This window comes from Neoarius graeffei, chromosome 15 (assembly GCF_027579695.1).
Source record: "Neoarius graeffei isolate fNeoGra1 chromosome 15, fNeoGra1.pri, whole genome shotgun sequence".
NCBI lineage: Eukaryota > Metazoa > Chordata > Actinopteri > Siluriformes > Ariidae > Neoarius > Neoarius graeffei.
This window is the reverse complement of record NC_083583.1, coordinates 49,798,490-49,823,880: the sequence shown is the minus strand read 5'-3', so window position 1 is coordinate 49,823,880 and position 25,391 is coordinate 49,798,490. Positions and strand designations below refer to the sequence as shown.

Below are 25,391 nucleotides of genomic sequence, written 5' to 3'. Positions count from 1 at the left end.
CTAATAACATTCTTTTTTTTTTTTTTTAGCTAGGGATACAAGAGGACATTAGGAGAATAGGACTTGAAATGACTATTCTTTGTGAATCACTCAAAATTGTGGATAGCATCTCTTCTCCTTCCTCTGTATAGAACAAATGAGTGTGACCTTGTTAACGTGGTGTTTCTTAATCATTCCCACTCTCTAGCCAACCTCTTCAGCCCACCATGCACGCCTCTACCTGTCATCTCACTCTCCATCCATCGTTTCCACATAATTAAACCCTGTTATCTGGTCAAAGTGCCCCTTCATGTGTTCCTCTTTACTTCTGCATCATTGCCTGGCATTTAGGAAGGACATGCTCGCTGCCTTCACAAGGTCTAAGTCCATTTTGTACAGAAGCAAGGCTGCATTAATGGCTGTAGGTGTGGTAATTCTGTACTCCTGGGTCATGTTTGGATGTTTTGCTTATGGAGTGCAATCTATATGGGGCATATCATCAGCTTCCGGATGCTTATAAGAGATGCTTATAAGAGAATCAGCAACTGAGCAACTTGTAATGTAATGTAATGTAACAAGGCCCTTTCTCAATACCATATAAAGCTGAAATTTGAGGGACCAGGGACTTTTTTGATGCTACTCGAAAAAAAAAATACTACTGGAGACTTTGGAATGGATTTAGGTTAATCAAACTCATATTCGGGTTGAAACTGGGAACTAGGAAAGGGAGCTGTAAGAGGGCAGATGTTTAACAAGTACACAAATGTGCAGTGGACCGAACTACTGTCATGAGCACAGCTCTCATGCAAAAAAAAAAAGAACATATGGTGCTTTTCTAATTTACAAGGAGCTGTGAATCACCTTGCAGAGCACCTTGTTCTTAAAAACAGTCACGGTTTTGGCTTTGTGAGGAACTGCAGCAGTGTCACACAAAAGCCCAAAGCCAATTTTTTTTTTTGTGTGTGTGTGTCATCTTTATCTGTTTTTTACAAGTAAGGTGAGAGAGAAATGGCATTTTGATCCTCCTATATGTCATGGATATATAGTGAATTGACAAAGAATCTTTGAATCTTTTTGAATGAGAACCCTATTAAAATATAACTGGGTAATGGTTTGGAAGTTCTGGAGACTACATATGAAAATGATTTAAAACACTTTTTAGCGAGTTAGTAATTCAATTAAACTGGGTAAACTGTAAACTGGGTGGGGATCACTCTCTTTCAATATTATTGAAGGAAAGAATGTCTAAAATACAGTGGTGCTTGAAAGTTAGTGAACCCTTTAGAATTTTCTATATTTCTGCATAAATATGGCCTAAAACATAATCAGATTTTCACACAAGTCCTAACAGTAGATAAAGAGAATCCAGTTAAACACATGAGACAAAAATATTATACTCGGCCATTTATTTATTGAGGAAAAGTATCCAATATTACATATCTGTGAGTGGCAAAAGTATGTGAACCTTTGCTTTCAGTATCTGGTGTGACCCCCTTGTGCAGCAATAACTGCAACTAAACGTTTCCGGTAACTGTTGATCAGTCCTGCACACCGGCTTGGAAGAATTTTAGCCCATTCCTCCATACAGAACAGCTTCAGCTCCGGGATGTTGGTGGGTTTCCTCACATGAACTGCTCGCTTCAGGTCCTTCCACAACATTTCGATTGGATTAAGGTCAGGACTTTGACTTGGCCATTCCCAAACATTAACTTTATTCCTCTTTAACCATTCTTTGGTAGAACAACTTGTGTGCTTAGGGTCATTGTCTTGCTGCATGACCCACCTTCTCTTGAGATTCAGTTCATGGACAGGTGTCCTGACATTTTCCTTTAGAATTCGCTGGTATAATTCAGAATTCATTGTTCCATCAATGATGGCAAGCCGTCCTGGCCCAGATGCAGCAAAACAGGCCCAAACCATGATACTACCACCACCATGTTTCACAGATGGGATAAGGTTCTTATGCTGGAATGCAGTGTTTTCCTTTCTCCAAACACAAAGCTTCTCATTTAAACCAAAAAGTTCTATTTTGGTTTCATCTGTCCACAAAACATTTTTCCCATAGCCTTCTGGCTTGTCCATGTGATCTTTAGCAAACTGCAGACGAGCAGCAATGTTCTTTTTGGAGAGCAGTGGCTTTCTCCTTGCAACCCTGCCATGCACACCACTGTTGTTCAGTGTTCTCCTGATGGTGGACTCATGAACATTAGCCAATGTAAGATAGGCCTTCAGTTACTTAGAAGTTACCCTGGGGTCCTTTGTGACCTCACCAACTATTACACGCCTTGCTTTTGGAGTGATCTTTGTTGGTTAACCACTCCTGGGGAGGGTAACAATGATCTTGAATTTCTCCCATTTGTACACAATCTGTCTGACTATGGATTGGTGGAGTCCAAACTCTTTAGAGATGGTTTTGTAACCTTTTTCAGCCTGATGAGCATCAACAACGCTTTTTCTGAGGTCCTCAGAAATCTCCTTTGTTCGTGCCATGATACACTTCCACAAACATGTGTTGTGAAGATCAGACTTTGATCACTGTTCTTTAAATAAAACAGGGTGCCCACTCACACCTGATTGTCATCCCATTGATTGAAAACAACTGACTCTAATTTCATTTTCAAATTAACTGCTAATACTAGAGGTTCACATACTTTTGCCACTCACAGATATACTATATTGCCAAAAGTATTTGCTCACCTGCCTTGACTCACATATGAGCTTAAGTGACATCCCATTCCTAATCCATAGGATTCAATATGACGTCGGTTCACCCTTTGCAGCTAGAACAGCTTCCACTCTTCTGGGAAGGCTGTCCACAAGGTTTAGGAGTGTGTTTATGGGAATTTTTGACCATTCTTCCAGAAGCGCATTTGTGAGGTCACATACTGATGTTGGACGAGAAGGCCTGGCTCTTAGTCTCTGCTCTAATTCATCCCAAAGGTGTTCTATCGGGTTGAGGTCAGGACTCTGTGCAGGCCAGTCAAGTTCATCCACACCAGACTCTGTCATCCATGTCTTTATGGACCTTGCTTTGTGCACTGGTGCACGGTCATGTTGGAAGAGGAAGGGGCCAGCTTCAAACTGTAAAAACAGTCTGCATGCCTAGGTGCTTGATTTTATACACCTGTGGCCATGGAAGTGATTGGAACACCTGATTCCGATAATTTGGATGGGTGAGTAAATACTTTTGGCAATATAGTGTATGTAATATTGGATTATTTTCCTCAATAAATAAATGACCAAGTATAATATTTTTGTCTCATTTGTTTAACTGGGTTCTCTTTATCTCCTTTTAGGACTTGTGTGAAAATCTGATGATGTTTTAGGTCATATTTATGCAGAAACAGAAAATCTAAAGGGTTCACAAACTTTCAAGCACCACTGTATGTAGAAACATACTGTATGTCACCTTCATCCATCATCTATACTGCTTATTCATCAGGGTCATGGAGGACCTGGACCCAATCCCAGCTGACTTCAGGCGAAAGGTGAGCTACATCCTGAGCAGATCCCCAATCTATCGCAGGGCTAACACAGAAATGACCCATCATTCCCATGCACATTCTCACCTAAGGGCAAGTTAGAGTAACTAGTTGATCCACATGTCTTTGGACTGTGGGAGGAAACCAGAGAGCCTGGAGGAAGCCAACGCAGGCACAGGGAGAACATGCAAACTGATTCAGATAAAGCTTCCTCCATCACAAGGGTTAGGGGAGAGCAGGGTAAGATGAGCCAGGGGGTAAGATGAGCCACCCCCTGTTTCTAAGAAACAGTAAACAAATGTGACCATGTGACCACATTCAAAGGGGGGCGGGACCATTTACTTACACTTGTGGAGAGGAGCACCACATGTCAAACTAGGTGAGGGACATATTTATAAAAATGTGTTTTTGTGCTTTCTAAGTCAATTCCATGTTTGTCCACAGTGAAGATGATTTAGAGAAGACAAAAGTAGAATAATATTTAGACACATTAGGGTTAAGTTAGTGGCTTTCTAAGCTATGATATGAATGCTAATAAAAATAATTTTGATTAGCCTAATCCCCTTTATTAGCATTTTTCTACAAAATGGTGGCCATGGGGTAAGATGAGCCATTAGATGTGGGGCAAGTTGAGCCACTGGCTCAACTTACCCCATTGGTGGCTGAGCTTACCCAATATGGATGACACTTAAGTTTTCACATTTACTGGTCATATATGACAACAACATATATATATATATATATATATATATACATATATATATATATATATATATATATATATATATATATATATATATATGACATCAGATGAGGAAGACCAGTTGTTAGATGTGGGGGATTATGTTGTGGCAAAATACACGGGGAAGAAGAAAGTGCATTTCTTCATTGGCCAGATAATCAAATTGGATGTCTTCGAAATAGAGGCAAGATTTCTCAAAAGAAGCCGGTCATGCCATGGCTCTGCAAGAAAGCCAACCTTTGTCTTCAAAGAGAAAGATGAGGCTGTCCTGTCAAGACAGGATATTGTGAAAAAATTGCCCCGCCCCTTTACTGTTGGGGGGACAGCACGGAGGGAGAGGCAAATGGTGTTCCCTTGCCATTTGAACGCTTGGAACATTGAATAATGATGAAATGATTGAATGATTGATGGAACGATTGCTGCATGTTTTAGCAATGTTTTAACCTACTGAAAGAAATAAGACTCTTTTGGCACTGTTCTACTGTTTTAGTAATTTCTATAATATAGTATATCTCTCATTCCCTCTCTAACCATCCCTCTTTCTATCTATCTACGCATATATCTCTCTCTATCCATCTATCTATCCCTCCCTATCCCATCTCGTTCTATCACCTCTCTCTTCATCTCCCCTTCTCTATGCAACGGCCCTATCCCCCACTTGATTGACTTGACTTGATTCATTGATTGCATTTCTAATAATAAAAGTTGTTTACTTTGTTAACCTAACATGTTTTGTGTTGGCTCAATTTACCCCACACAGTGGCTCATCTTACCCCGTGCATGGGGTAAGTTGAGCCACTTGACATTTTTTTTCAAGAGGTAATATCACTCTAACCATAAGAGCTTATCAATTATGTTTTGCTCAGATAGTAACAGTACACTTTGAAATTTGGTATGGTGTGTAGACTGGAAGCAAAAATGGCTTTAACATGTAGTTATGATGAAAAATGTAAAAAGTGGCTCATCTTACCCCACTCTCCCCTATGTTACAAAGGGGGATGAGCTTACAAGATAATGGAAGTGTCATAAACTAAAACATGTAGAATATATAGAATACTGTACATTTAAGAAAAAACCCCAGAAAATTATTAGCAATGAACGAGTAGTCCCATTGAGCATGGTTTCCAAACTCAAGCCCAGTCTTCCTGGGATAGGCTCTGGATCCACCATGACCTTGACCAGTCAAAAGTGCCTACTGAAGATGAATGAATGAATATGAATGAATGATCAGTTTTCTAACAGCAAATCAACCAGACCCAGAGCCATAATGGGGTATTAGCATCACTGCTGCCAATTAAGCCATATTTAGTTTGTATAATATATTTGCCCCATTCAATTGCACACTTATGGATCATTATGAATCCAGACATCATTGCAGGATGAACTCTTTTGGCTTCCAGTGGATTGGAAATGAGAGCAGTGACCATAACTTACCTTAGTGGTTATCTGACTATTTCAAAATAGATGGCAAAATCTCATTTAAATCATATTAGCTGGGCATCTAACTGAATTGTGGTAATCCTCTGTGCTCTCTCTCTCCCTTTTTCTCTCTGTGTGTCTCTGTGTGTATGTGTATACCTCAGTTGGATTGGCTGATGATACAAACTCCACCAGTGGAACAGCAAGCTGATTGGTAAAGAAGTCCATGACCACAGGTGACTGCAGAGAGCTGATGTTCAGGCCAGGGCAGTGTCCAGCATGAAGGCAACTTTTTATATGTTTCTGGAAGAAATAATATCCAGAATTAAGAAAATAACCAGTATATGTGTAGACAATTGTGAGTGATAAATATTTGTACATATACCTAATTGACAGATTAAACTAAGATATAACCAGATATGTAAGATATAACTAAGATATAACCAGATGTTGCAAAAGTACATGCATTCTTTACTTAAAGTATAAAAGTAAAAAAAAAAAAGCCCTTTGAAAGATATTTCTACTGACTGTTTCTGTGCAAAGCAAACTGAACCTCACATAATTTAATTAACAGCTATTCCACGAAATTGAGTCGTACATGAACTGATAGCCAACAAGGCGTATAGCACCGAGTCAGCTATAAGCCACGTATGACAAGATTGAGTGGAATAACTGTTTTATTCTATCCACATTCACTGGATTTTGAGAAACAGAACATTTTTATTTTTAGCAAATTCGATAAATAAAAACTTTATACAAAACAGCCGACAAAATGATTTCTACTTAGAATGTAAAAAAACCTGGCAAAATGACAGTAGCAATTTGTGAAAAATTCTATCATAATAATTCTTGAAAAATTAAAAAAAGCATGCTCTTAGCATCAAATACTTTTATTCCATATTTTGTTGCTTTTTATTTTGGGGGGCTTTTGTTTTTGAGTAGAGTTTTTATTTCATCCTGGGTTGGTTCAGCAACATGCTCCACCACTTTGTTTTTCTCTACTCACCAGAGGTGGACAGAGTACCCAACTTCATTACTTAAGTTAAAGTACAGATCCCACTGGTCAAATATTACTCCGATACAAGTGAAAATTATACAGTCAAATTTTTACTTAAGTACTGAAGTACTTGCTTTTGAAAATACTTAAGTATTAAAAGTACATTTTCTGTCAATGCAAAGTTATATTATTGCCTCAACGCTTACAAAACCTAACGCCGTTACCAAAGGCAGAAATGTGAATTCACAAAATGAATGCATGCTGTGCCATCATGGTGGAGAAACGTTAAGCTAGCTAGTCAGTGAAACTCCACCTGACATAAACTCTTTTCAAACTCGAACTCATATTGGGTAGCTAATACTACTAGAAAAGAAAGATTTCGACATTCTGTTTATTTGGCAAGATTACGCTAAAACATATTTCTGAAAGGACTTCAGAAAAGTTGACATTATTCATGTTAGTGTAACTCTGTTTTTACATGCTAACTAACAGCATCCAAGTTAACTAGCTATGTGTTATCATTAGCCGTGGACAAGGCTATGGCAACTTGGCAGGCAAATCCATAGAAAGTCATTTGACTTGCCAGACTTCAGAGCTATTGCAACATTATCGCTAGCTCTAAAAGCACAGACAACTTCGTTGCAAGCTTTCTCTTGGAATAAAACGTTTATATACCTCAATATGCTTCTGCAGGCCGGACAGCGATTTTTTGTATGCTGTGATGTGGTTCATTTTAGGCAAACAAATCAAACATTTAAAATGAAACGAATCTTTAATCCTTTCAGAAAACTGAAACATGGGTTGATGGGCCATGAGTGCATTCATTCCCCAGAAGAGCCACCTCCTTCCATCAACTGGTCGTGTTAAATAACGCTGCTGAGAAATCACTGAACTTGATTTTATCCAGTCTATGGACGTGATGTGACCCTAGTGATTACTGATAGGCTGTCTCAGTGTCACCTGCGAAAAAAAACAATTACCTTTTAGAAAAGAAAAAACATCCACTTTCAAAGCTGCTTCATAGTAACGAGTAACAGGGACCTTGACAGGAATGTAGTGGAGTGAAAAGTACAATATTTGCCTTTCAAATGTAGTGAAGTTAAAGTCATAAGCTTCCAAAAAAAATAATACTTAAGTAAAGTACAGATACTCAAAAAGTGTACTTAAGTACAGTACTCAAGTAAATGTACTTTGTTACTGTCCATCTCTGCTACTCACGGTATATGAGCTGATAGCCTAGTAGTAGAGTAGCCAATCAGAGTGCGTGATTGCTCATATCCAGTGAATGTGGATATTATATTATAGTATAATTGGCAGGGGGGTGGTGTGGTGGTAAGCACTGTCGCCTCACAGCAAGAAGGTTCTGGGTACGAGCCCACTGGCCAATGGGGGCCCTTCTGTGTTGAGTTTGCATGTTCTCCCTGTGTTTGTGTGGGTTTCCTACAGGTGCTCCGGTTTCCCCCACAGTCCAAAGACATGCAGGTTAGGTTAATTGGTGGCTCTAAATTGACTGTAGGTGTGAATGTGAGTGTGAATGGTTTTTGTCTCTATGTGTCAGCTCTGTGATGATCTGGCAACTTGTCCAAGGTGTACCCTGCCTCTCGACCCATAGTCAGCTGGGATAGGCTCCAGCTTGCCCACGACCTTGCACAGGATAAGTGGTTATGGATGGATGGATGGATATTTGGTAGGTCAGCTTGTGCATGTGGAAGGAGGCAAACCCACACTTTTAGATTAATTATTAAATAATACGATACATAAGGCGCTCCATTGCAAATATTTTAATTGCCAAGTACTTTGTGACAATCACCTTGCATGTGCAACGGATATTGATTAGCTGTATATAATGGCAATTTGTAGCTATATTTACTTTACTAGGCTCCTTCCATGTTTGCTAATAACTCATTTGAAAAGTTGAAGCGCATACATCACATACAACTAAAGCATTAGGTTATCAAATCAAATAATTTGAAAGTTTTACACAAAAATGTTCAAATTGAAAAGTTCAGAGTAAACCCATTCACCTTGAATTTGCTGAATGCAGCTCATGGTTTGATTAAGAGTCAGGGTTGACAGATTGGGTTGCTGTAATCAATGTCTGAAAACAACTCCAATCTCCAACCCTAAATCAGAAAAAAGTTGGGACAGTATGTGGAAATTGAAATTGAAAACAATGATTTGTAAATAATCTTTGACCTGTATTACAATCAAAACAATACAACAGCACATTATTTGATGCTTTACTGAATTAATGTTATTGTTGTTTCAAAATAAACACTTATTTCCATTTTTATTCTTGCAACACATTTCAAAAAAGTTGGAATGATAAAGCAATTACCACTTTATAATGTTGCCATTCCTCCTTCTAACAACACTTAAAGTATGTTTAAGGACCAAAGAGACTGATGGATGAAATGTTTTAGGTGTTATTTTGTCTCATTCTTCCTGCAAACAGCTCTTAAGGTGTGCAACAATAGGGGGTCATCTTTGTCATATATTTTGTTCCAGAAGTCATCATGTATTCTCTGTTGGGGACAGAGGGGACAGACACCCTCTTCCAGGGGCGCAGATAGGATTTTTGAACTGGGGGGGACTGAGCTGTCAGCAAATGATTCCATTTTGTGTGTGTATATATATATATATATATATATATATATATATATATATATATATACACACACACACACTACCGTTCAAAAGTTTGGGGTCACTTTGAAATGTCCTTATTTTTGAAAGAAAAGCACTGTTCTTTTCAATGAAGATCACTTTAAACTAATCAGAAATACACTCTATACATTGCTAATGTGGTAAATGACTATTCTAGCTGCAAATGTCTGCTTTTTGGTGCAATATCTCCATAGGTGTATAGAGGCCCATTTCCAGCAACTACCACTCCAGTGTTCTAATGGTACAATGTGTTTGCTCATTGCCTCAGAAGGCTAATGGATGATTAGAAAACCCTTGTACAATCATGTTAGCACAGCTGAAAACAGTTGAGCTCTTTAGAGAAGCTATAAAACTGACCTTCCTTTGAGCAGATTGAGTTTCTGGAGCATCACATTTGTGGGGTCGATTAAATGCTCAAAATGGCCAGAAAAATGTCTTGACTATATTTTCTATTCATTTTACAACTTATGGTGGTAAATAAAAGTGTGACTTTTCATGGAAAACACAAAATTGTCTGGGTGACCCCAAACTTTTGAACGGTAGTGTGTCTCATCTCATCTCATTATCTCTAGCCGCTTTATCCTTCTACAGGGTCGCAGGCAAGCTGGAGCCTATCCCAGCTGACTACGGGCGAAAGGCGGGGTACACCCTGGACAAGTCGCCAGGTCATCACAGGGCTGACACATAGCCACAGACAACCATTCACACTCACATTCACACCTACGGTCAATTTAGAGTCACCAGTTAACCTAACCTGCATGTCTTTGGACTGTGGGGGAAACCGGAGCACCCGGAGGAAACCCACGCGGACACGGGGAGAACATGCAAACTCCACACAGAAAGGCCCTCGCCGGCCCCGGGGCTCGAACCCAGGACCTTCTTGCTGTGAGGCGACAGCGCTAACCACTACACCACCGTGCCGCCCACGGTAGTGTGTATACATGTTATTTCACCTCCCTCACTGCCATCACCAGGAACTACCTGCAGACCAGGACAATGATAACATTTTAACATAGCCTATGGAAATCCAAAGTTTACACATTATCATCACGCACAGAAATTGCAAAACTAGTTTTAAAACCGCTAAGTTCCAACTGTTAAACATAGCGAGAGGCTGGGCTACATGTGTGTGTGTAAAGTGTAAACCAGTGCATCCTGACTTTTTAACTATGCCTGTGTGTTGCGTGAGCGGCAGTCAGTCAACAACTCTTCGCAAAGTTTCCTTATGAAACAATATGCTCGCTGAAATTATGGCAGGGAACGCCAGATTAAACATTAAAACTGCCTTCTGAGCACTGTATCTACAGGCTACCACCGAAAGAAGGAGGCTACCAGAAAGGCATCACTCCATACAATTTTACTTTCACTACGACATTACTTTGAACAGACTATCAAAAAATTGCAAGGTGATATGATAAAGTAAGGCACAGTTACAGTCATTTTTTTTTTTTTTTGAAAAAACGATGCAATCGTTTTCTGCCTTTTGGCACCCTTCATCATGCCGTGTTGGGGTCCTGAACTAGGAGGCGCTGTCCCTGATATGCCTGTCAAACTTGTTGTGGGTAACCATAGCAACCAAGCTCGAGCTCGCAACCTGTGCAGTCTGTGCAGTTGCAACTATGTATGTACTGCTGTGCACCTCAATAAACCGAATGGTAATTAGTCTTTTGATTTTTCCGTGAGGTTTGCCTTATGCAAAGAAAGACAGCATAGACGTTTTTTCCTCCCTATAAGTGGGGGGGACCGAACGAGGTGAATTTAAATCTGGGTGGGACGAATCCCCCCCGTTCCCCCCTCTATCTGCGCCTGTGCGGCCTCTTCTTCCACAGCCACGGCTTTGTAATGCACGCAGAATATGGTTTTGCATTGTCTTGTTCAAATATCCCCAAATCCCCTTATCTTGAAGGCAGCGTATGTTGCTTCAAAATCTCAATGCACTTTTCTGCATTAATGCTGCCATCACAGAAGTGTAAGTTACCTTTACCAAGGACTCTGACACAACCCCATACCATGACAGACCCTGGCTCTTGGACTTGTTGCTGGTAACAGTCTGGATGGCCCTTTTCATCTTTGATCCAGAGCTCATGGCGTCAATTTCTTACAAATAAGACCTGGAATACTGATTTGTCTGACTACGATACACATTTCCACTGTGTGATGGTCCACGCCAAATGCCTCTGAGCCCAGAGAAGTCAATGGTACTTCTGTAACTCCATATTGCAGTGTTTGCCAAAGGTTTGCCAAAGTAATCCTGAGCCCATGTGATTATATCAGCAATAGATGAATGACAGTTCTTGATCCAGTGCCGTCTGAGGGATGGAAGATCACAGGTGTTCAGCTTAGGCTTTTACCCTTGCCCTTTATGCACCAAAATTCCTCCAGACTCCTTGAATCATTTAATGATGATATGCACTGTAGAGAGTGAAATATCCAAATCTTTTCCTATCTTTCTTTGAGAAACATTGTTAAAAAAAAAAAAGTTGGGACAGTAAAGCATTTACTACTTTGTAATGTTGACATTCCTTCTCACAACACTTAAATGTTTAGAGACTGAAGATACCAAGTGATGAAGCATTTCAGGTGTTATTTTGTCCCATGCTTCTGGCAAACAAGTCTTAAGGTGTGCAACAGTACGGGTCGTTGTCATATCTTTTCTTTCAAACTTCACCACACATTCTCTATTGGGGAGAGAGGGGATGGGCACTCTCTTCTTCCACAGATATGCCTTTGTAATGTGAGCAGAATGTGATTTTGCATTGTCTTGTTGAAAGATGCATAGACGTCCCTGGAAAAGATGATAGTGATCCATCTGACCACTATACACTTTTCCACTGTGTGATTTGTCCATGTCAGATGCCTCTGAGCTCAGAGAAGTTGACAGTGCTTCTGGACACAGTTAATATAGACCCTTTTCAGTCACGTGACCTTTGTAAACGCGACCACCATTTTGGACATGTAGCGGACTTTGGCTCGAATTGGTTTGAATGCGAGGAAGGCGACAAACGGAGAACATGCAAGAAAAAGGAGCGAGATGCAGAAAACACCTTCGCTATCCAGTGACGTAGGGCATTTACAGGGCGAGCAGAGGGAGAAATAACAACAGTAACGACACATTAGCAACGCCGTACAGAAATAACGGTTTATGGCACAGACCCTTTCGGTTCTCGCTCATCTAGCTGCTACAATGACTGCTTAGACTGCAACAATAATACCTAACACACATTTAAGTATCCGTCGTAAAGACGTGAAACTCGTCGAGTGACGAGTGTGTTCATTGACAAGCTAACACAATCTAAAAGTAGACATACCATCACGCTGCCCTGGCGCTGTGTACAGTTTACCTTCTATGGTTTGAGCACTCACTATTTGCCATTACTTTCTCCAACCGTTGTTACAGATTACAGGGAACGGCCTGGATTTAAGAGACAAATACATGTTCCTCTTGTTTTGAACACTTATTTGTAGGCAGTGCTTAATTTGTAAAGTGGGAGGTCCCGGAGCGCAGAGGATGAGCGGCTCCAGTGCGGAAAAAAAGAGGGGGGGGAGGGGGGCGCGGCGCTGCGCTGCGCTTCTGGGCATGTTTTGTAATAACACTGCAAATTAAGTTCATCTGCAGATATTTTGTGGATGTCGTTTCATGAGAGAGATCACCAACAAGACAGATATCAAACTCAGACATTAACACTAAATAAACTTGCATTTTTTAATTTAATTATTATTATTTTTTTTGTTACATAGTCAAAAGAGGTGTCGGATCACCGGATCCAGTGTAAATAGCTGCCGGAGCCAACGCCCGAGGTTCCGGAGCGCGCTCCGGCTTGCTCCCCCTCAAATTAAGCGTTGTTTGTAGTACACTGCCTCTGATCTGTCCTACAGTCTACCAACAGCAAAGGAACACAATGCTAGCTAATGTCGTTAGCTAATAGCTACTACAGAAGAACAAAGAGGTTACAATGGGTTATTTTAGCCTATTTGGTTACACACTCGCCGCCACAGAATGTTAACAGCAATGTAATCCCTTTTCTGGCTAATTTTATTCGTCTTACCTCCAACAAAGTGGTCACTGCACAAGCGCTGGTATGCCGCTATCCATCTTCTCCGTCGGTCAGCATCTACCGGGATCCGATAAAATGATAACCCTTGCCTTGTTTGTTGATGGTTACTACATCCAGGTGCACAACAATATAGTGGCATGATGGAAGTCTTGCTGAAAATAAACACTTTCTTTGCTGCCGTTCCTCAATGCTGGCTGTGGTAAACTACTGGTAGTACACGTCCAAAATGGCGGCCGCGTTTGTCGTGACATCACGTGAAAAGGGTCCATAAGCTTCTTTTTTGTGCATTAAAGTTTTACAGAGTTACTGGCATTTGTAGCTGTAACTGGATTAACTGTGCTTGACAAAGGTTTGCCAAAGTAATCCTGAGCTCATGTGGTTATATCAGCTGTAGATGAATGATGGTTCTTGATGCAGTGCTGTCTGAGGGATTGGAGATCATGGATGTTTAGCTTAGGCTTGTGCACTTGCCCTTTACTCACTGAAACATCTCCAGTATCTTTCTTTGAGGGACATTGTTTTTAAACATTTCAATAATTTTCTCATGCGTTTCTTGACAAACTGGAGATCCTCAGCCCATTTTTGCTCCTCAAAGACTAGGCCTTTAACGGATACTGATTTTGTACCAAATCATGATTGCAATCACCTGTTGACATCACTTGCTTCAAATCACATAATTATTTAATTGTTTTACCTCATTACTAGCCCTAAATTGCCCCGTCCCAACTTTTTTGGAATGTGTTTTAGGCCTGAAATGCAGGAATGGATGTACATTAACAAATTAAATGAAGTTGACCAGACAAAACATGAAATATCTTGGGTTCATACAGTCTGCAATGAAATACAAGTCAAAGTAAATTTAGAAATCACTGCTTTCTTTTTTATTTGCATTTTCCAAACCGTCCCGACTTTTTCTGTTTGGGGATTGTAACATGCCAATATGAATGAGCAAGACCTCACAATGTGACTGATGGTCCATAGCCAGGAAGTGATATCAGAAGAGGAAGTGATGATGTAACAGGAATTGACAGGCAGGGTAGAACTGGAGGGAGGTGTCATGACATGAGCTTCTGTTACACACGTCATACTTTTAACAGCTTATAGTTGCATTTAAAATTACTAGAGATATGATAAGATATTAGAATGAGGACATTAATATATACCTATCAGTTATGTCACAGCCTGAACGACTATCACAGCTGCTGTTCTTGAAAATTCATTAACATCTTCTGATTCAAGAATTCAGTAGTGCTGCGGTATAAGCAAAACATCATGTCTGCCATAGAATCCTCTCTAACAGCATTCACTAGGACTTGCACGAGGTTACTGCAGTGCTTTCTGGCTTTAATGTTTGTCAGAATTGATTTTCATGTCTTTCCATTAAAAAAGATTAGATAAAACTAGAGCTTGATGCTATGAATTATAGTATGGAGTGCTGCCTCAGAGGCTGTGGGAGCAGTTTGAATAAATCTTTTAAACTGAGAAAACGTGACTGCAGTTTAAAGATTAAATATTTTGACTAAAGCCTTATTTATAAATACATTTACTGTAACACTCCATGTAAGAGCTGGCTGGTTTAAGTGTGGACAAATAAGAGCATTTTTAGTTATAGAGCAGTCCAGAACCTCAGAATAAACAGGAATATACTAAACATACAGTAAAACACAATAACAAAAAAATTTACTTATAATAAATGATTATCAGGATACTACCAATAACTTGAACAGTAATCATCCATCCATCCATCCATTATCTGTAGCTGCTTATCTTGTTCTACAGGGCCGCAGGCAAGCTGGAGCCTATTCCCAGCTGACTATGGGTGAGAGGTGGGGTACACCCTGGACAAGTCGCCAGGTCATCGCAGGGCTAACAGTAATCATAGCGAATAATAATTTGATCCTAAACTGTCTGCATGGGTACTTGCCATTTTGGTGTTTCCTCTGGGTTTTAAGATTTTCTGGCAAAAAGAATTAGGGCTGTGGATTGGCTACTCTAAATTACCCCTAGACCAAGTGTGGGAATGTGTATGCATGGTCTCCTGCAATGGATTGGTGTCCCATTTAGAGTGTATTCCTGCTTCACACCCAGTGTTCCCAGGATGGGCTCAAGTTGTTAGGTAACAGTTAGATAAAGTGGCTACTTAGGTTGAACGAATGAATGAATGATGAACATCTGTGCATACACATCCTTAATAATTCATAATGGACCATCAATGAAAATATGCTTTTACTGGTGTTCAGTTTATATGAAATAAATATGAAAGACAGAACAGTACTGTCATTCACGTCCACAAACAAACAAGCAAGCAAAACACAGTACAGTTTAACTAAAGGAGAAACAAAAATACAGGAATATTTTCGACAAAACAGTTCAGGAAATTTGCTTTATCAGTTCACCATGTCAGACAATCGTTAATCAGAGCCTGATCAGACATATTTTGTCCTTGGGCCATCAGTTTATCTTAACATGTTATTGCCCAACCAATTTTAATTGGTGATTTATCAATTCTAAATGATATCTAACACATGTTCAACCTTATGGTTCAGTTCCTGTCCTGGGTGCGTGAAACTGTGAATCACTTTATCTCTGGAAGCAGTTAAAGCTATTAAATTAAAAATGAACCATGACAACAGCAGTGGTGAGAATGCTGGAGAGCAAAGGAAGTGTATTATAAATGAGGGTGATCACCCACACTGGATTTTTGCAATTATAGTGGAGCGCCATGATAACATGGTAGTTGGGATTCAAAGAATCTGACTGTATTATGAGTCAACCCGTGTTATAATGGTATGGAAAATCTGGCATGGCTCGAAAAGAAATTGCAAGAACTATGATAGTTTTTACCATGCTGTGCGCAAAAGCAGAATCCAAAATATAAAATGAGATTCAAGAACCAGAATAACAATATAAACATAAGGCTTGGTAAGGGTCACACTAAATGCAATACTTCGCAACGTCTGCAGTTCAGTGTGCTTATAAGTGCGTGTTGATTGTGCTCTAATCCGGGACAGGTGCATGTAATTAGTCTTCGAGGCATGCTAATGAAAGTTCAAAGTATGCCAGGCACAAATGCATGCAGATGTGACATCTATACAATGTAGTAGTGCCACTGAGTTAATTACAAGTCATAATAAAATTAAAATAGCAGTGAGGAGAATATGGACAATCATGTAATAATTAACTGCATTTAGTACAAATATGGACGTGATTATAGGAAATCGCACACGCTGATTGGTTGAGAGATTTGGATTATTTCTCTATAATCAGCTCCAGTGATTCGTCAAAATGGCAGCCAAGCACTTCATCACTGTAAGTGAGGAATAATCACAACTTATCAAAGAAAATGCTGTTCCTAAAAGCACTAAATATGCTATGAAGTTTGGTCTAAAACTATTCAAAGGTAAGGTGGAATTGTGATTTATTTTATCTATTTCAAAACAAAGTATTTTATGTGAGTCGGCATAGATAAGTGACAAGCCTGCATGCACGTTGCAAGTCTACATGTGTTATATTTGCATGCTACTTTTGAAGACTGAAATAAATTATTTTTTAAATATGATTTTTCTTTTTTTAAATAATCACCTGCGTATTTATACTAAAACAATTATCTGCCTCAGGCTCAGTGAATATCGGTGAATAATAACCTCGACTTCATCTTGGTTATTATTCACCAATATTCACTGAGCTTTTGGCGAATTATGGTTAAGTAATAACAAGGAAATGAGAAGTGTTCAAAAATTAGAACCATGATGATCATGCAACAAGCACAGTTCAGGCATTGTGCATAACACAGCACATTCTCGTCCTTGGTTTTACTGAAAAAGTCTGGAACTTTCGTTTGTTGAAATCTCATGTGGGCCTGTAGCCGGATGAAATGAAACATGTTTTGTACATGTGTGACATTTGCCACAATAGTATCGTTGCAGTCAAACCATCTTAATTTTTCAGGTGACTTGATGACCTCGGAAGTGGCAGGTGGTGGATCCGCAAATGTCGCCTCATCCTTATTGACTTCTTCACCAATCTGTTCCGGTTGCTGCTGGTTCTCAGTGATGTTACGAATGACAAAACTCAATCGTGCGACATACCACCTATGCAAACCATGCGAGCAGAAATGACTAGGCCTAAGATTTTGGGAGCCATGAGCTGACCATGTGACAACGGTGTTCATGTAATAGCAAACCGTATTACAACGGTACTCCACTGTCATTTTCCTTGTCTAGCCATCCATCCATTATCCATAACCACTTATCCTGTGCAGGTTCATGGGCAATCTGGAGCCTATCCCAGCTGACTATGGGCAAGAGGCGGGGTACACCCTGGACAAGTCACCAGATCATCGCAGGGCTGACACATAGAGACAAACAACCATTCACACTCACATTCACACCTACGGGCAATTTAGAGCCACCAATTAACCTAACCTGCATGTCTTTAGACTGTGGGGGAAACCGGAGCACCCAGAGGAAACCCACGCAGACACGGGGAGAACATGCAAACTCCACACAGAAAGGCCCCCGTCAGCCACTGGGCTCAAACCCAGAACCTTCTTGCTGTGAGGTGGCAGTTCTAATTACTACACCATCGTGATGCCCCTTTTATATTAAGTCCAAAGACCAACATCAAAGAAGCAGAAATTATGAATCAACTGTTCCTTACAGGTCATTTGATAAGATTGACTGTGTAAGCACTGTGGCAAATAACTGAGTTCAACAAATAAACTATACAGTACGTGGTTATCCAAAAGCAATTCCTCAAATTAAGAAGAAGAAGAATTTTATTCATCACACACTTGTGAAATTCCTCTCTGCATTTAACCCATCTGAAGCAGTGAACACACACATGCACACACACGTGAGCAATGAGCACACACACATACCCAGAGCAGTGGGCAGCCATGCTAACAGCGCCCGGGGAGCAGTTGGGAGTTAGGTGCCTTGCTCAAGGGCACCTCAGCCCAAGGCCGTCCCATATTAACCTAACCACATGTCTTTGAACTGTGGGGGAAACCGGAGCACCCGGAGGAAACCCACACAGACACGGGGAGAACATGCAAACTCCAAACAGAAAGGCCCCCACCGGCCGCTGGGCTCAAACCCAGAACCTTCTTGCTGTGAGGCAACTGTGTTAACTACTTACACCACTGTGCCGCAAATTAAGGTGAAAAAATAGCATTGAATCCAGCTGTTACCTCATTCACTGCATGTCGGTGACTAAAAAGACATTGAAGATATTTCAAAAGCATTGTGGAAATAATTCATTCTCATAGAAGTTGACCTTTAGAAAGGAATTCAAATAACACATGCACTGAAAAAGAGACAAAGGCAACCAAAATGTATGATCATGGCAGATGTTTTTTTGAAAACAGACACAATGTTCCTTTATGCATAACATGACAAACATGAGCCCATCAGGTGATGACATGCTCGGGCCTGACAACGCACCTCATATCTTTGCTGAATACAACTGTTTATTCAGAATGATTGTGATGAACCCACAGGACAGCAGTATAACCTGATATCATGAAAGTGCTGGCCAATCCATCACCATGACATTATCCATACTGTCTGTGTTACAAAAACTGAATATTAGACATAAACATACAATATACTGCTGCAAAATGAAATTTATTATGGGATTGCTAGCCTTGATATTTCTCTCTACAGGCCAATTTATGGCAGTATGGTTTTTTTCATGCATTATTTCAAAGAGAGTGTCAGACTCTTGATCATGGCAGATATTAAGAGCTACTAAATTGCAATATAGCTAGTTGTATATATTACACTGTGCAGGGTGGCATGGTGGTGTAGTGGTTAGCACTGTTGCCTCACAGCAAGAAGGTTCTGGGTTTGAGCCCAGTTGCCGACGGGGGGCCTTTCTGTGTGGAGTTTACATGTTCTCCCCGTGTCTGCATGGGTTTCCTCCGGGTGCTCTGGTTTCCCCCACAGTCCAAAGACATGCAGATAGGTTAACATGGGGCGACCTTGGGCTGAAGTGCCCTTGAGCAAGGTACCTAACCCTTAACTGCTCCCCAGGTGCTGTAGTATGGCTGCCCACTGCTCTGGGTGTGCGCGCGCATGTGTCCACTGCTTCAGATGGGTTAAATCTAAAAAGAGGATGAATTTCACTGTGCTTCTGACAAATAAAGGCTTCTTCTTCTTAGATAGACAGTGCCAAATCACTAAAAGAGTTTATAGTAAAGATGTGAAAATAGTAAACAAGTGTAGAGTGTTCTCAGAAGTGTGAGATGCTGGTTTATCAGTAAAGAGCCCTCTTACAGGGAGGATGTCAATTTGTCAGTGAATGGACTGTGAATCTGTAAGCAGATATTGATTGAGGACAAATGTATTACAGCGCAAGGATGGCACATAAAGTAGATTACACTTGAGTGCATCTCTTTCATATGAATACTAACCTGGCAAACCTCCTAACCAGTGTGGGAGAAAGAATACAAAACATATTGACTGAAGTAATGGTGTTGCTACTATAGTAATAATCCACTTGAGTAAAAGTAAAATCACTCAATTAAGGGTAAGCCAGTTGGTTGATGAAAAAATGCTTGAGTAATTGCTTTAAAATTACTGTACGCATTTAAACTGAAGATAGGTGAAGAGATGCTCATCTTTCTCCACTGTCTCAGACACTGCTGCTTCTGTCAAAACTTTTGGCGCCTGAATTGTAGACGTTTACCAGGAAACTGCTTTAATTTAATTTGGTTTCTAAATGAAATTATTTAGAAATTTGCACTTGCTGTCTTAATTGGGGGGCGGCACGGTGGTATAGTGGTTATAGCACTGTTGCCTCACAGCAAGAAGGTTGTGGGTTCGAGCCCAGTTGCCGATGGGGGGGGCCTTTCTGTGTGGAGTTTGCATGTTCTCCCCATGTCTGCGTGGGTTTCCTCCGGGTGCTCTGGTTTCCCCCACGGTCCAAAGACATGCAAGTTAGGTTAACTGAAGGCTCTAAATTGACCATAGGTGTGAATGTGAGTGTGAATGGTTGTTTGTCTCCATGTGTCAGCCCTGCAGTGACCTGGTGACTTGTCCAGGGTGTACCCCACCTCTTGCCCGTAGTCAGCTGGGATAGGCTCCAGCTTGCCTGCGACCCTACATAGGATAAGCAGTTATGGATAATGGATGGATGTCTTCCTTGGCTTACAGTTTTCTGGAATTAACTACATTATTAATTTATTTTGTAAACATAAACTCTATAATGGTGATCACTATAACTACAGTATAAAGGCCATTTATAAATGAATTATATTTTAACTCACAAATAATTATAGTGCTCTTGTCAGGGTGCAGGGACTTACAGGTGCAGGGGAGAGTAGGTGCATTGCAAACTGGAAGCCAAATCAGTAGACTGAAGGAGTAGTTAGGGTTGGTCGATGTACAAACAGATTATCAGAGATCAGGTGAGAGATCAAAGTTGGAATATAAATGGAAAGTAAGGTCAGAGTCACAGGAAGTCAGGAACGATAATCAAAGGCTTGGTATGATCAGGCACAGGGACACAGAACGATACTTCGCAACTAGAGTGAGTGTTTGCTGAACTTATATAAAGGAGTGATTACTGGGAAGATGGGAAACAGGTGCGTTCCTAATATTCTGGAGAGGAGGGGCGCTGTGGCACTTGGGAGATGTAGTCTGGAGCAGCCATGCTTCAATGCCACTCTGGACTTAGATTTTTGGTGCTGTGACTGACAGGTCTCAGGTCTTATGACACAATTCCTGACGTGTTCATAAAAGAGAAAATATAATAATCTATAACAATATAATTGCAAGAAATAACAATAACTAAACAATATTAAATGTTGCATAATGTGTTTGTTGGAATAGAAGTCATTCCTTTACAGATAGGAACAAGGAATTGTGAAAATCCCACCCTGACAAATGAGATATCACTGGAAAGCTCAGGATGCCTTCTTTAGTATAAAACAGTCGGGTAACTCAGAGAGGTTAAAAAAAATGGTTGGGTCTCAGGAGAATATCATATTTATCTCCTGCATCCAGTTTGCTAACTGAGATTTAGATTGTTTGGACACATCCAGGGTAGATTGAGAAAAGAATGCTGGAGATGGATTTGCCAGGTAGAAGGAAAAGGAAAAGAAGAAGACCAAAGATGAGATTTATGGATATGGTGAAGGAGGACATGAGGACGATTGGCATGACAGAAAAAGATGCAGAGGACAGGAGGAGATGGAGGGACATTATCCGCTGCAGTGACCCACAATGGGAACAGCTGAAAGAAGAAGAAGAAGAAGAAGAAAAGCCAGTTTGATAACTGGTTTGCAAAATCTAAAGATACATAGCTATGGAATGGACACTGTGTAGACATTTGGTAAAATAAGTTTAAAAAAACCTTTTGGAAACAAATTTATGGTTGCTCTTTGCCATTTTTTTAGCTAAATCTTTGTTCACAGACTTAAATTCTAGCAAATCAGGACAAAAAAATTGTCCTATGCAAGTATATCAGTGGCTTTCTACATGTAGCTAATTAAAGCAGAATTGTTCCTCTTCAGCTAATGCAAAGATTTTTTTCATCATTGCTATGTCCAATCAATGATAATTCAAAAACAAGTAGTCTCTGTGCTGTGAGTCATGTGCTGCATCCATCAGACCCCACACAAAATAGCAGGGATGAGAGGCTGTGTGTGGACATTAGTACGCTTCATGTTAACACCAGAATATAACCTTCTAAAGGTATTATAGATCAACTTTACACACTTGTGAATGACATCTAATTAAAAATCTGTAAAACTGAGCTAGGTTTTAATAAATTTCTTATGAAGGTGTGTATTTTGCTCTATATTTCTTTTTAATCAGAATTGACTTCTTCTGAGAGGATTACATGTTAGACAGTTTTGTTTTCCTTAAATCGATTTCTCATCCGAACACAATCATCCTGTCAGGTTTTATATAGGTCAGTTTCATACAGTCTAATATGAGCAAGCCAGGATGTGGAGGGATGATCAAAGCTTAACAGTTTTGCTCATCTTAATTTTAAAGTTATGTATTATATATCTGGTCCAGAAGGCATTCATCATTTCAGTTGAACTACAGTGGTGTTTGAAAGCTTGTGAACCCTTTAGAATTTTCTATATTTCTGCATAAATATGACCTAAAACATCATCAGATGTTCACACAAGTCCTAAAAGTAGATAAAGAGAACCCAGTTAAACAAATGAGACAAAAATATTATACTTGGTCATTTATTTATTGAGGAAAATAATCCAAGATTACATATCTGTGAGTGGCAAAAGTATGTGAACCTCTAGGATTAGCAGTTAATTTGAAGGTGAAATTAGAGTCAGGTGTTTTCAATCAATGGGATGACAATCAGGTGTGAGTGGGCACCCTGTTTTATTTAAATAACAGGGATCTATCAAAGTCTGATCTTCACAACACATGTCTGTGGAAGTGCATCATGGCATGAACAAAGGAGATTTCTGAGGACCTCAGAAAAAGCATTGTTGATGCTCATCAGGCTGGAAAAGGTTACAAAACCATCTCTAAAGAGTTTGGACTCCACCAATCCACAGTCAGACAGATTGTGTACAAATGGAGGAAACTCAAGAACATTGTTACCCTCCCCAGGAGTGGTCGACCAACAAAGATCACTCCAAGAGCAAGGCCTGTAATAGTCGGCGAGGTCACAAAGGACATCAGGGTAACTTCTAAGCAACTGAAGGCCTCTCTCACATTGGCTAATGTTAATGTTCATGAGTCCACCATCAGGAGAACACAGAACAACAATGGTGTGCATGGCAGGGTTGCAAGGAGAAAGCCACTGCTCTCCAAAAAGAACATTGCTGCTCATCTGCAATTTGCTAAAGATCATGTGGACAAGCCAGAAGGCTATTGGAAAAAATGTTTTGTGGATGGATGAGACCAAAATAGAACTTTTTGGTTTAAATGAGAAGCGTTATGTTTGGAGAAAGGAAAACACTGCATTCCAGTATAAGAACCTTATCCCATCTGTGAAACATGGTGGTAGTAGTATCATGGTTTGGGCCTGTTTTGCTGCATCTGGGCCAGGACAGCTTGCCATCATTGATGGAACAATGAATTCTGAATTATACCAGCGAATTCTAAAGGAAAATGTCAGGACAGCTGTCCATTAACTGAATCTCAAAAGAAGGTGGGTCATGCAGCAAGACAACAACCCTAAGCACACAAGTCGTTCTACCAAAGAATGGTTAAAGAAGAATAAAGTTAAAGTTTTGGAATGGTCAGGTAAAAGTCCTGAACTTAATCCAATCAAAATGTTGTGCGAGCAGTTCATGTGAGGAAACCCACCAACATCCCAGAGTTGAAGCCGTTCTGTATGGAGGAATGGGCTAAAATTCCTCCAAGCCGGTGTGCAGGACTGATCAACAGTTACCGGAAATGTTTAGTTGCAGTTATTGCTGCACAAGGGGGGGTCACACCAGATACTGAACGCAAAAGGTTCACATACTTTTGCCACTCACAGATATGTAATATTGGATCATTTTCCTCAATAAATAAATAAATAACCAAGTATAATATTTTTGTCTCATTTGTTTAACTGGGTTCTCTTTATCTACTTTTAGGACTTGTGTGAAAATCTGATGATGTTTTAGGTCATGTTTATGCAGAAATATAGAAAATTCTAAAGGGTTCACAAACTTTCAAGCACCACTGTAGCTTATACAGTGGTATGTACCACACAAAATAGAGATTTGTATCTAGTCTTTGTTCAATCCTTTGCCAGACTCATTTTTAAATACACCACCAGGCGCACACATTACTAAACAAAGCACAATTAAATTATTTCAGTCTCTTGAATTATTTTCTATGCTGTGCTCGATAATCCCCAAAGAAGTATCTGTTTTAATATAATTGGCTCCAAAGCAGCCATTCTGAACATGACAGCAGTGGCATCTCCATTTTGAACACAGCTGCAAAGTGGAATGCAATATTATTGCCATTTCACAAATGTGAATTGTTAAAATATTCTGAAATATTGAGTCTGTTAAGGCTACCTGAAGCCTCTCGAAGGTCTGTGTTCAGAAATGAAAAACGTGATTGGAATAGCACCAATGTGAGGAGTCTAAAATAACTGCATGTCCACTTAGGGCTGGCAGCACACATGGTAAAGAACTGGACATGACCACACAGCTTCCACACCAAGGCACCAAGGGAACTGTAGAAATAGTTGAAGTTGGGTGGAGCACAGAAGCATGGCAGGCCAGAATTGAGTTCTTACAAAAAACTTTATTTTGTGCTTTTCAGCTGCTTACTTCGCTCACCCACAAGTGTCCAGGTTGGGGAGAGCGCCCTTTCTCTGCTCTCGCTCTCCTTTTATAGGGCGCGGCCACTGGGGGAGACACAAACACAGGTTAATTCACGTCAGGTGCAGTGATTCTGCCACTTATCTTCCCTGACTCCGCCCTCCATTCACAGGCCGATGCTTGACCATGCCCCCGCTGCCACAAACCCCCACCGCCTGACTCAGGCTGGGGAGCCGTCCGGCCTGCAGCCGACTCCCCTCCAACGGGAGAGGAAATCTGCCATGACCATCTGCGCCCCCAGCCTATGGACCACCTTGAACTTAAACGGCTGGAGTGCCAGATACCAATGGGTGATCCGCGCGTTGGCATCCTTCATGCAGTGCAGCCACTGCAGGGGTGCATGGTCCAAACAGAGGGTGAAAGGACGCCCCAGCAGGTAGTAGCGGAGGGCGAGGACCGCCGACTTGATGGCGAGGCATTCCTTTTCTATTATGCTGTACCTGCCCTCATGCACCGACAGCTTCCAGCTGACGTACAGCACTGGATGGTCCTCCCCCTCCACCTCCTGGGACAGAACAGCCCCCAGCCCTCTCTTTCCGATGCGTCCGTCTGCAAAACAAAGGGGAGAGAAAAGTCAGGGGAGTGTAACAGTGGCCCCCCACACAGTGCAGCTTTTACCTTAGAGAAAGCCCGCTGGCATTGTTCCGTCCACTGGACCGGATCTGGTGCCCCCTTTTTAGTGAGATCAGTCAGTGGGCTGGTGACGTCCGAATAATTAGGTATAAACCTATGATAGTAC

At 40.6% G+C, this 25,391-nt stretch overlaps 1 protein-coding gene across 2 annotated transcripts in view; it reads right to left on the bottom strand.

The window, feature by feature from the left end:
• LOC132899553 (inactive N-acetylated-alpha-linked acidic dipeptidase-like protein 2) overlaps positions 1 to 25,391 on the bottom strand; it is a 711,964-nt gene that overhangs the window by 179,673 nt on the left and 506,900 nt on the right. For both annotated transcript variants that reach the window (XM_060941545.1, XM_060941546.1), the window contains one exon: positions 5,782 to 5,925. In XM_060941545.1, coding sequence (XP_060797528.1) covers positions 5,782 to 5,925 — 144 coding nt within the window. The remainder of the gene's footprint in view (positions 1 to 5,781; positions 5,926 to 25,391) is intronic.